Source organism: Eptatretus burgeri, chromosome 12, assembly GCF_056783735.1.
Source record: "Eptatretus burgeri isolate ZD-2024b chromosome 12, Ebu_testis_v1, whole genome shotgun sequence".
Taxonomy (NCBI): Eukaryota; Metazoa; Chordata; class Myxini; order Myxiniformes; family Myxinidae; genus Eptatretus; species Eptatretus burgeri.
Window position 1 is genome coordinate 54357723 of NC_140972.1, and position 13351 is coordinate 54371073.

Sequence of the window (13351 nt, forward strand, 5' to 3'; positions counted from 1 at the left end):
CACTCGGGCCGTACTGAACTCGACATGTACAGTTTTCTCATCGAGCAAAAACTCACCGATACTTTCCCAAACGTGGAAGTGCTGCTTCGGATTTACCTCTCACTGATTGTGTCAGACTGCTCTGGGGAGCGCTCGTTTTCGAAACTCAAGCTTATCACGAACCATCTTCGCTCCACGATGGGGCAGCAGAGACTGGTCAATCTGATCATAATTTCAACCGAATCCGATGTGCTCAATTCCATGCAGGTTGACAGTATCATATCCGAGTTCGCTGCTGCGTAGTCGCGCAGGAAGTTTGTCCATTGATTAAGGCACCGTGGGTATGTTCATTGATGTGGATGACACTGCCGTATATTTGCGGTCGCTGGAAGTCGGCTATTAATCACCATTTCAGATTTCTCTTTCCCAGAGGGTTTTTAGAAGTTAGAAGATTTTTAGTCGAAGTTCGTAGTATGATTAATGACAGTGCGTCGTTTGTTATTTTCTTATATTAGTCCATCTCTATCTCTTACTCTTGAAGCAACAGCATTTTTGTGATTTGATTTTAGAATGAGCTCAGAGATAAGTCATCAGCTCATAGATCAGTCACCAGCTATATCAATAACAATCCATCCATCTTGTAATATTGTCTGATTTAATTGTAATTTGTGAACATATATGCCAAATCATTCCTGATCAGGATCTGCCAAATCTAGAGATACAAGTTCAGTTGTTGATGAAAAAGCAGTTATAATTGAAGTTGTTGATTAATCTCCAAATTCGGGGGCCCCCCACAATCATTGTGCCCACGGTCCCCTACATGGTAAATCCGGCCCTGGGTGTGGGGGAATGTTTGAATGGGTGGGGTGAGGGGGAAGCATTGAGAGGTGGTGTGAGGAGGGATGCAGAAATGGGAGGACATGGAGATTTGAGAGGGTGGGGTTGGTGGGGTCATAGAAAGAGTAGACATGAAGTGCAGGGATGCTGATTTTATATTCCGAAATTGGAGAAATGGAGATCAAGATCATGGGATGGGAGGAAAGCATTTTTGTTGAAGGTATGGTGGAAGGTGGTGCTGTAGGTGTGAGAGGAGGGTTGGTGGACCAAGCGTTTAGCTGACACAGTTTTGGAAAATATATTTGTGAAGAAGAAGAAGAAGAGGAATTTATTATGACTAATCAAACCCGCGCTCTGCGCGAAGTTTCGAATGTGAGGGTTCGTTTGAATGTCAATATATCCAGTGTTCACAATGTGGTTTATCGAATTTCTTTATATACGTTTCTTGTTACATTTTTTGTGCCAAATGCATCTTCTGAGGTCGTCAGCATGTGCAGAAGAGGGTTTTACATTGCAGACTTTTCTAGGAGGAGCATTACGCCTCTCAGCGGTGACGGTCTGTCGACGACAGACGTAATGACGTCAGCGAATGACCGATGATGTCATGACGTCATTACGCCTCTCAGCGGTGACGTCACACGTCATGCAAACGAATGTAAAAATTAGAAAATCGCCAAAAATTCCCAAACCTGTCCGTCTGGCACGATCTCACATAGCCCATGCTGTTCATTAGACCACAGAGCACCGGCATGCCGAAAGTGGCGACAATCCGTCTGGCAGTTTCAGAGGAGAAATGTCAAATTACGCGCAGACGTTAACAGAAATAATATATAGGATGAAGAAAAACAACACATGGGGTATTCCTAACAGAGAAATAATGGCATTGAAGCTTTTTAAAATGTTTATTTTAATGCTTTAAAAAGGAAGAAGCATTTATGTTCAATGCATATTCAGTTTGGAGATATTGGTAAAAAATTTGGAAAAAGAATGTTGTACAGGAAGTACAGGCAGAAGGAAATTCAAGTAGAATGAGATTGTTGTGGAGTGGAGAAATAAAGTTTTGTTTGATTGTTTGATTGTTTGTTTGTTTGTTTGAAGCGAGGATGAGAAGGAAATTGGATAACATTGAGAAGGTAGAAGTAAAATATTTGGGTCGAAAGAAACAAAAAAACGATGAATATGGAGACAAATTAAGGGACACAATTTTCACCACCGCTATCTGAGGAGCTGCTAAAGTAGGCATTGGACAACACAAAAACGAATTTGACAAATACAGCACAGAAAGGTATGATGTAACACGAAAAATTGGATGGGATATAAACAGCAACACAGCGACGAACATACAACGTTAAAAAAAAAAACATGAAAAAAAAAAACACGACAAATCCGGTTCTGAAAACATTGCTCTAATGAGGTTGAAGCGGAAATTGCAGATTCAACTAACGCGTGGAGAAATCCTCGGACCAGAAGTGTAGCAAGTATTACAAACTAATGGTCAAAATAACAATCATGCTAAAAGGGACGATACATTTATTACGGACACAAATATGAGCGCCATTCAAACAAAAAGTTTGAGTCACGAGGTACAATAGTCCAAGGCACAAACTGGTTGTTTTTCATTTCAGTGTCCTATTACTTCAATGAACTAGAACCCTTTGTCATTTAAACTGTCTATCCCGGTAAAATAGACTTTTTCATCACTCTTTCAGCCACGTATGGGCTCGTCCAGTCGGTCACTCTTGGCCAGGTCCAGTCTGAGGATGGGATGATCAAGCTGTTTGAAGCCACAATCATACATATGCAGTTGTTTGGTCTGAGCAACATGGACCTTTTGTACGAACATTTTTGAGGTAATACCTTTGGTCAACATCCTCATTATTTTCCTTGATGGTTTGCCACAATGATATGCACAGAGCTGGTGTAATACTCCCTCGTGGATGTAGTTTTGTGAGGCATAGTTAATCATCAGGATGGTCGAGGGATCCCAGAAACTCAAGGCCATGATATTGCCGGCTGAGAGTTTGGTGTGAAACTTCTTGTGTTGCGGTGATCCTTTTTGCTTCCATTATGCATGTATTATATGTGGGTTTCAGGGATCCCAGTCGTGAAGCCATGCTTTTCCGCCAGCTACAAAACAAACGGTAAAGCATGCTGCAACTATGTTGAACAGTTCTTGGAGCTCGCAACATGATGCTTGTGTTTTTGCAGCTGTTTGGTGGTGAGTGCTGAGGTTTTGAGGAATCCATCTTGCTGATCCATTATGAATGTCCAATTATTTGTGGATGATTGCAAAAACGTTGCCGTTAGAAATACTAATGTTGGTCGATAATTTTTGTGCCCTTAACATGGCGATCCTCCATTAATTTTGCCTCGCACAGTGCAACTGTTTTCTAGGTCAGCCGCATCTGCCGGTCGTCCTGACCTGGGGTAATCTTCAAGGGACTCGCATGTACACGCTAAAAGCCAGATGCCCATTTCTCCTCTGTAGAATATGAGGCTGCACCATCACCACACATGGTTCCATTTGTTCATGTTTTTCTTTGGAGATGGTACCTACTTTGTATAAATTACTTCATGAAATATTTATGCACAATTTTATTAAGATCAATAATTGTGTATCAAATCAAACATCTGGATTATTGTCTGTAACAACAAAAGTTATTAGATTAATGAAATAAATAGCATATCACAAACATGATCACGAAAGTTTATGAGTAAAAATCCATGGCTCTAAGTGCTCACTTATAACCACTGTTCCAAGAACTTTGTGAATGCCACTTGAATGGTGGAATTTTAGGTGCTGGCCCCTCCCCTCCACTCCCCCCCCCCACCCTACACCTGAACAAACCATGTATGTACTGGTCCAAACACCAACCTTCCCAGTCCCAGCTCCACCAGTTACATTACGCATTGGAACTTTTACAATGGAACTACCCCAAAATCCATACCCATCTTTTAAGGACAGCTGAGGACCTACCTGTCGATGTAAAAAAAAAAAAAAAAAATTTAAATAAGCAGAATAAAATTCGGTTAATCAAACAGCTCACGAGCAAGAAAAGCGTGTTGGTTAATTAGTTACTTGGTTGTTCATGTTTGAATTCCATTCCATGAACCAGATTATATATCAACTAAAGCTAAAATTATGTGGGCCATGACATGAATGAATGATCAAACTTTTTAGATCCTCGTGGAGGATCTCTAAGTCTGACTCACCTTGTTGTTCTTGTGGACTTTTTTGTTTCACAGCCTACAGTTTTCATCGAAACTTCCTGAAACTTGGTGTATATATGTAAAAATAGCCTGCGCAGACAGTAACCATCTCCGATTTTGAAAATTCCTCCTAGAAAAAAGTTATGACGTCAAAATATCTCCGCTAATGGAAATTGCCCAAAAAATTATCTCCGAAACTAGGCAAGCTTTTTGAATTCTGTTTCCGGGAATCGAACAGGGCATTAGCAGAGATGAATTACCGTACATATGATGCATCACTATAACGTCATATCAATTTTTATGACATCATTCCTATTTTTTGACATTTTTTGTTTCACAACCCAGAGTTTTCATCGGATCTTCGTGAAACTTGCCATGGATATGCAGAAAGCCCACGCGCAGGCAGTAACCAACTCTGATTTTGGAAATTCTTCCTAGAAAAAAAGTTGACGTCATGATATCGCCGTTAATGGAAATCGCCGAGACCATTATCTCCGAAACTCGGCAAGCTGTTTGAATTTTGTTTGCGGGAATCAAGCCGGGCATTTGCACAGATAATTTATCGCAAACCTGATACATCACAATGACATCATATTCGTTTTTATGACGTCATCATTTAGAGGACGAGGATCTTAGCTCATTTGAGCTTGTTTAATGGAGGAACAGAACAACTGGGTCAAAGGCTCAACAGACACGAAGTGGAGTTAAGGGGAGGCGAGAGGACAATATTGGATGACTGCACCACAGCATGAGAGGAGTTTCAGATTTAAAGGGGGACAGGGGTGTCAGAAGTTGTACTAAAGCTCAGCGAGAGCAATGGGAGAAATTATGAAGTGGTAGTTGTCCGCAGACTCTTTGAGGGAAGAGCATGAGACAATACATTCAGAAAGATAATTCCACATGTGAGGAAAAAGGGGGATGAATGAATGGAGGTGAGAATTAAGTTCGGAATTGGAGAGTTAAATCCATTCATCGGGAGCATACCCTGTGCAGAGTGTTGATGCTGCCTAAGCAGTCTGCTTAGCTATTGGGCACAATCCTGGATGGGTCGCCACTCCGACACAGGATACCAGCAAGCTGGCACTCATTTTGCCGACCTCAGAAGGATGACAAGCAGAGTCAACCCAACCAGGTATTAATTCAACAGACTTGTGGTATTTGAACTGGGGATCCTAGGATCCCAAGCCCACAACCCTAACCACTAAGCCAACACCAGGCATAGAGTTAAATAAGCCATGGGTTACTGGTAGAACACATCTGATATGGAAGGGTAGGGTTTAGCAGAGGAGTGAGACTGAGGCAGGAGTATCATCTTCTTCTTCTTCTTCTTCTTCTTCTTCTTCTTCTTCTTCTTCTTCTTCTTCTTCTTCTTCTTCTTCTTCTTCTTCTTCTTCTTCTTCTTCTTCTTCTTCTTCTTCTTCTTCTTCTTCTTCTTCTTCTTCTTCTTCTTCTTCTTCTTCTTCTTCTTCTTCTTCTTCTTCTTCTTCTTCTTCTTCTTCTTCTTCTTCTTCTTCTTCTTCTTCTTCTTCTTCTTCTTCTTCTTCTTCTTCTTCTTCTTCTTCTTCTTCTTCTTCTTCTTCTTCTTCTTCTTCTTCTTCTTCTTCTTCTTCTTCTTCTTCTTCTTCTTCTTCTTCTTCTTCTTCTTCTTCTTCTTCTTCTTCTTCTTCTTCTTCTTCTTCTTCTTCTTCTTCTTCTTCTTCTTCTTCTTCTTCTTCTTCTTCTTCTTCTTCTTCTTCTTCTTCTTCTTCTTCTTCTTCTTCTTCTTCTTCTTCTTCTTCTTCTTCTTCTTCTTCTTCTTCTTCTTCTTCTTCTTCTTCTTCTTCTTCCCGTTAGGGGTCGCCACAGCGGATCAACCGTCTCCATTTCGCTCTAACCTCCACATCTTCCATTGACACTCCAACCGCCCGCATATCCGCCCTCACCGCATCCATGAACCTCTTCTTTGGCCTTCCGCTTCTCCTCCTGCCTGGCGTCTCCATTCTCAGCATCCTTCTCCCGATATACTCCACTTCCCTCCTGTGCACATGTCCAAACCATCTCAATCTCGCCTCTCTCACTTTGTCTCCAAACCGTCCTACCTGCGCTGTCCCTCTAATATACTCATTCCTTATCCTGTCCATCCTCGCCACTCCCTACGAGAATCGCAGCATCTTTAACTCTGCCACCTCCGGCTCTGCTTCCTGTCTTTTTGTTAGTGCCACCGCCTCCAATCCATACAACATAGCTGGTCTCACTACCGTCTGATATACTTTCCCCTTCACTCTTGCAGCTACCCTTCTGTCACAAATCACTCCTGCAACTCTTCTCCACCCACTCCATCCTGCCTGCACTCTCTTTTTCACTTCTCTCCCACACTCTCTGTTACTTTGGACAGTTGATCCCAAGTATTTAAACCCATCCACCTTCCCCACTTCAACTCCTTGAAACCGCACCATACCACCACCCTCCCTCTCATTTATGCACATGTACTCCGTCTTACTCCTACTGACTATCATTCCCCTTTTCTCCAGTGCGTACCTCCACTTCTTGAGGCTCGCCTCAGTCGGCTCCCTACTCTCTGTACATATCATGATGTCATCTGCGAACATCATAGTCCATGGAGACTCCAGTCTGATCTCGTCCGTCAACCTGTCCATCACCATTGCAAACAAGAAAGGGCTCAGAGTTGATCCTTGGTGCAATCCCACTTTAACCTTAAACAGGTCCGTCATTCCTACCGCACATCTCACCGCTGTCACACTGTCCTCATACATATCCTGCACAATCCTCACATATTTCTCCACCACTCCCGACTTCCTCATACAATGCCACAACTCCTCTCTTGGCACCGTATCATAAACTTTCTCTAAATCCACAAACACACAATGTAACTCCTTCTGGCCTTTCCTATACTTCTCCATCAACATTCTCAAAGCAAACATCGCATTAGTGGTACTCTTTCCTGGCATAAACCCATATTGCTGCTCACAGATCATCACCTCTCCTCTCAACCTAGCTTCCACTACTCTTTCCCACAACTTCATGGTGTGGCTTAACAACTTTATCCCTCTGTAATTTCCACAGCTCTGCACATCACCCTTGTTCTTGAAAATCGGAACCAGTCCACTTGATCTCCACTCCTCCGGCATTCTCTCACTTTCCAAGATTTTATTAAACAATCTGGTTAACAACCCCACTGCCATCTCTCCGAAGCACTTCCATGCCTCCACTGGTATATCATCTGGGCCAACTGCCTTTCCACTTGTCATCCTCTTCATAGCAGTCCTCACTTCATCCTTGCTGATCCACCCCACTTCCAGATTCACTATCTCCACCTCTTCCAACCTTCTCTCTCTCATTTTCTTCATTCATCAGTTCCTCAAAGTACTTCATCCACTTTCTCAACACACTCTCCTCGCTCGTCAGCACATTCCCATTTGCGTCTTTTATCACCCTAACCTGCAGCACATCCTTCCCAGCTCGGTCCCTCTGTCTTGCCAATCGATATAAATCCTTTTCCCCTTCCTTTGTATCCAACTTCTCATACAGCTCGTCATATGCCTTTTTCTTAGCCTTTGCCACCTCTCTCTTTGCCTTTCGCCACCACTCCTTGTACTCCTGCCTACTTTCTTCATCTCTCTGATTATCCCACTTCTTTTTCACCAACCCCTTCTTCCTTATACTTTCCTGTACTTCCTCGTTCCACCACCAAGTCTCCTTATCTTCCTTCCTCTGTCCAGATGTCACACCAAGTACCTTCCTCGCTATCTCCCTCACCACTTCTGCTGTAGTTGCCCAATCGTCCCACCCATCTTTACAACCATCCAACACCTGTCTCGCCTCCTCCCTGAATTCCACACAACAGTCTTCCTCCTTCAGCTTCCACCATCTGGTCCTTGGTTCAGCCCTCACTCTCTTCCTCAACCTCACCTCCAAAATCATCCGACAGACCACCAATCGATGCTGTCTAGCTACATTCTCCCCTGCCATCACCTTACAGTCTCTAAAGCCGCTGGCACACCTTGACGATTAAGCCAGCGTATGCCCATTGATGAAAAATTTGTCTAAAACGCTGACACACGTCAAATACGTTATGGATACGTTTTGTATACGTTAAGAGCACGCTGAAAACACTACCATACATCGTAGTACGCTGGTTTTAAACATTGTACTTTTGGGTTGTCCTCAAAAATTTGCATGCTTGAAATTTCACGACGTATGCCGGCGTATGGCTCACACATAACGCTACTCTGGCCATAAGTTGTAGGCACGTTATGCGGTCGTTGACACACGTCGACACACGTTACTTGTAAGTTACTCACAAGTCGAAACACGTCGAGGTAATGCTTAGCGAACCCGAAACTAATTTCTAACCGATGAGTAACGTTTCGTAAGCACGCTACATGAACATTGTTCACACTTCGCAACACGTTACTTGAAAGTTCCTCATACGTCGAAATGCGTCAAAGTAATGTTTAGGGTACCCGTGACTTATTTATAACTTATGAGTAACGTGCTTGGGAATTATTGGTAAAGCATGTCCTACGCACAAATACGTATGTAGACGTATTTGACGTCTTCAGGACGACCACAGAACTTACTAAACGCGTTTCTAACTTACAGTTACCGTATAATGGCGTATTGGCAGCCATTAGGGGAATTGCTAAATAAAAATGGGGTTCACAGGAGGAACATGTCAGTGTTCCAGACTCCATGGTGAGCAGATGTCCATGTCATCCGAGAGATGGAGGATCCGGCAAGGCTGAGACGAGAATACCTACTCGCTGTCCTCCAACATCAACATGACCTCATCGAGTTGACACTGCACCAGTTGCATGCCAATAGAGCCGGGAGAAGAAGAGGTGAATGGAGGAGAAGGAACTGGGTCAGACCATGGATCGGGAGGCGACGCCACAAAGGCATATATGACCAGCTCATGGTGGAACTCCGGAACGAGGACCATGCATCCTTCATCAACTTCCTGCGAATGCCCCCAGCGATGTTCGACGAGCTGCTAGCCAGAGTGGGTCCAAGGATAACCAAGCAGTACACCTTCCACAGGGATCCGCTTGAGCCGGGCATGAGGCTGGCACTGAGCCTGCTGCTGTTGGTGCCGTGACTGCAGTGCTGTGGAAGCGATTTAACTGGTTCAATGGAAACGATTTCAATTGCCGAGCACCAGCATCCAAAAACAATGGGCGAGTGACAGGCATTTATTAAAAGTGAAGTGGCAGCCTATGAATAGAAAACCTCACGTAATCGTCGACGATACGCTGCCATGCTATGCATACATTAGTCTATCGTTGGGCATAGGTTGTGGACGCCTAAAACACGCTAATCAATCATTGGTATAACTTATGTATAAGTTATCGAAGCCTTCTGTGTTCATTAAGAGTACATTATGCATTTGTCCAAGTCGTTTTGAATACTTTAAAAACTGAAACAAAAAAATAGTTCATCGTGGGAATGAGAAAAAAAAATTAGCCGAAAAGAACATCGAACAATGGTTCAAAGTAGTCTCCTATTCGTGGACGCAACGAGGATCCATCATCACCCACACCCTCCCCATCACGCTCACGCACTACGACTGACATGGACCTACTACGCTACCAATACTACTACTACTACTGACACGCTCACCTAATACTACGACTACTGATACTACTGACATTGACATCTACTCAATATGGAGTCTGGAACACTGACGGGTTCCTCTTGTGAAGCCCATTTGGAAATACCAATTCCCCTAAACGCTGCCAAATCGCCATTATACGGTGGATGTAAGTTAGAAACACGTTCAGTAAGTTCTGTGGTCGTCCAGAAAACGTCAATCAAATTCGTCTACATACGACAATGTGCGTTTGAGATACGTTACACATAGGTTCAAAGCACGCTACTCAAAGGTTCAAAGCACGTTACTCATCGGTTAAAAATTAAGTTTCGGGTATGCTAAACATTATCTCGACGTGTTTCGAATTATGAGTAACTTACAAGTAACGTCTGTCCGACGTGTGTCAACGATCGCTGAGCGTGCCGAGAACTTATGCCAGCGTATGCGGAACTTGTGGGCCATACGTCGAGTACGTCGTAAAATTTTCAGCATGCTTGAAATTTCACGAGGTGCTAGACGTACCATGGAATATGACAGCGTACTTCATCGTTTTTCATCGTGCTCCTATCGTATACACAACTTACCCATACCGTATTCGACATGTGCCAGCGTTTTAGACACATTTTTCAGAGGTCGGCATACGCTGGCTAAATCGTCAAGGTGTGACTGCGAAGTTGACACTTCCAATTTTCAGGCGGTTATGATTTAAATCGGTGTGCAGCAGCTTTTTAACAGTGAACGCCACGAGTTCAGCGACGATACGTGCAGCGTGCTATGCCTAAGTTAAGCTATCGTTGGGCATAGGTTGTGAACACCGACAACAGGCTAATCATTCATTGGTATAAGTTATCTATAAGACAACGAAACGTTCTGTGCCCGTTACTAATATGTTCTGCATTCGACCAACACGTTATGAATACGACCAAAACTTTAAAAAAACCTCAAAACTTCAGTGTCCGCCAACGTTTTACATACATTTTTATACGTTGCCATTGCTGGCTAAAACGTCAAGGTGTGACATCGCCCTAATCTCTTTCAAGTTGCATCTCCTGCTTAAGATGTAATCCACATGTGTGCACTTTCCTCCACTATTGTATGTCACCCTGTGTTCCTCCTTCTTCTTGAAATACGTATTTACCACTGCTATTTCCATTCTTTTTGCAAACTCTACCACCATTTGCCCTTTACTTCCACATTTCTCTTGTTGAGACCGTACCTACCCATCACCTCCTCATCCTCTTTATTCCCTTCCCCAACATACCCATTGAAATCTGCTCCAATCACCACTCTTTCATCCTTGGATACACTCTCCACCACATCATCTCACTCACTCCAGAAATCTTCTTTATACTCCATCTCACACCCCATATGTGGGGCATATGCACTGATGACATTCATCATCACCCCTTCAATTTCCAACTTCACACTCATCACTCGGTCAGACATTCTCCTCACCTCCAATACCCTCTTGACTAATCTTCCTTCAGGATTACCCCGACACCATTTCTCCTCCCATCCACACCATGGTAGAACAGTTTGAAACCACCTCCAGTGCTCCTAGCCTTACTCCCCATCCACTTGATCTCTTGTACACACAGTATGTCCACCTTTCTTCTCTCCATCATATCAGCCAACTCTCGCCCTTTGCCAGTCATCGTCCCAACATTCAGAGTTCCAACTCTCACCTCCACACTTCCACTCTTCCCCCTCTCCCACTGCCTCCGGACTCGCCTTCCCTGTCTCCTTCTCCTCCTTCGCCCAGTGGCAGCACAATTTCAACTGGTACCCTGCTGACCTCCGGTACCGGTGGTGGTCGTTGGTAACCCGGGCCTCGACCGATCCGGTATGGAAATTTGTTTTGTTGTCCGCATAATGATTTGGCATAGGTTTTTACGCCGGATGCCCTTTCTGACGCAACCCTGGTCGCCTCTTACAACACACAGGGTTATGGTACACCTATTCTAAGCGGGACATACACCGGGCCCAGTACACTGGTACTCATTTCGCCGACCTCGGAAGGATGACAGGCTGAGTCAACCCCCTGGAGTTATACGACTTGGTATATATTTGTGTGTTTATATATATATATATATATATATATATATATATATATATATATCTATATATATATATATCTATATATATACATACATACATACATACATACACATACACATACACATACACATACACATACACATACACACATGCATTATATATATATATATATATATATATATATATATATATATATATATATATATATATATATATATATATATATATATATATATATATATAAATATATTAATTCAGTGGCCCAACGGGGCTTGAACTCAGGACCTTTTGGGTCCCAAGCCGCTGCCCTAACCACTGCGCCAACACCAGGCTTCAAGGCAGTAGGCAGTAGTAGTATCACTGAGGCAGTCGTATCAAGAACAGAATTTAGAGTTAGTTAAAAGCTTTGATGCTACCAACCCACCGAAAGTCAGCAAGAAGCAAACCTTGAGATTCATCCTTATGATAGTTTGTCGACACTGGGGCTTGAGACCGCACACCTGAAAGTTGGTGGATGGAGGGACAAGATAGGAAGGTAGTAGCACCTATCTGTAGTCGGGGGTTGATGGGGAGTCATGTTTCATGTCACTTTGGATTAAGGCCTTGTGCACCATTATATTGTTGCGGCCGAGTACCGAGACACCAGTTTGTCACTCAGGGGGATTAATCCCCGGTTGTCCTCGGTAGAGCCGGACCTGTGGCCACCGCTCACAATTAACGTTGTAGTGCGGTGGGTTGTTTTAAAACCACGAATGCCACCCAGTCAACCCGAGTTCCAGTGTCCGACGTCTAATTATTCCGTTTAACTTGAGGTCACGTGGTTACCTGAGCGGGGAGCGTGCCCTCAGCAAAGCACCAATGTTTTCTCGATTAGATTTTAATTCGGGCGGCCGAGTGTTTTAACCACTGGTGCGTGCCAACAATTTTTTGGTCAAATCTGTGGTAATTACCTCCCAGTCTATCTCGGTTCGAACAATGCTAGACCAACGAAGGAAAGGACAAACACGGACAGGTTGGAAATCGACAAATAATTTATTAATAATAGAATAAATAAATAAAAAGAATTTTTTATTTGCTGAGGTAAATAAAGAATGAATTTCAAAGCAAAATCAATCAAAATGCCAGGAAAGAGACAAAGAGCAGATGCTTATCAGGGGTTGACTTATTTACAGCTCGACACAGACATGGGTACCCAACAGATCATTCAGGGGGAGGGGAGGGGGAGAATCGTCTCGCTCACCAGAAAGTCGTCCGTGAAGCGAAAACGTCCTGAAATGCATGCGTGCGTGTCACGTCCGTCGCCAGCACTCAGCTTTGCCGTGCACCCTCTCGCGGGCAGCCTTGAACTCCAGTTGAAGTATTGAGGGCACTGAGATCATCCGTCACGGGTTTAGACCCTGGTGGTGTTGGTGCCTCACTTATTGGCGGTGCTGCTCACACCCACATGCACACCACACGCTCGCTTGCCGAAGCACTGGGAAGGGCGAATTGTCTCTTCGGCGCTGGTCAGACACCCGCTTCTTGGTCGCTTCTCTCGCCCTTTGCTTTATACTCTCTCCTTTCGCTTTTCCTCTCCTCACGCTTTTCTCTTCAGAGCGCTTTTTTCCCCTCCTTTCTCTCCTAAGACTTTTTCTCTTCTGACTTTTTCACTTCTGACTTTTTCACTTCTGACTTTTT

The 13351-nt window shown here is 43.7% G+C and overlaps 1 protein-coding gene across 12 annotated transcripts in view; it reads left to right on the forward strand.

Moving 5' to 3' along the window:
- Window positions 1–13351, forward strand: part of LOC147015648 (RING finger protein 122-like) — a 122038-nt gene that overhangs the window by 47378 nt on the left and 61309 nt on the right. For 6 of the 12 annotated variants that reach the window (XM_085847997.1, XM_085847996.1, XM_085847998.1 and 3 more), the window contains 2 exons: window positions 2526–2666; window positions 2910–3034. The exons of 4 other annotated variants lie outside the window; for them this stretch is intronic. In XM_085847997.1, coding sequence (XP_085704123.1) covers window positions 2976–3034 — 59 coding nt within the window. In that variant the 5' untranslated portion in view covers window positions 2526–2666; window positions 2910–2975. The remainder of the gene's footprint in view (window positions 1–2525; window positions 2667–2909; window positions 3035–13351) is intronic. 2 more of the 12 variants (XM_085848006.1, XM_085848009.1) reach the window with 1 other exon arrangement.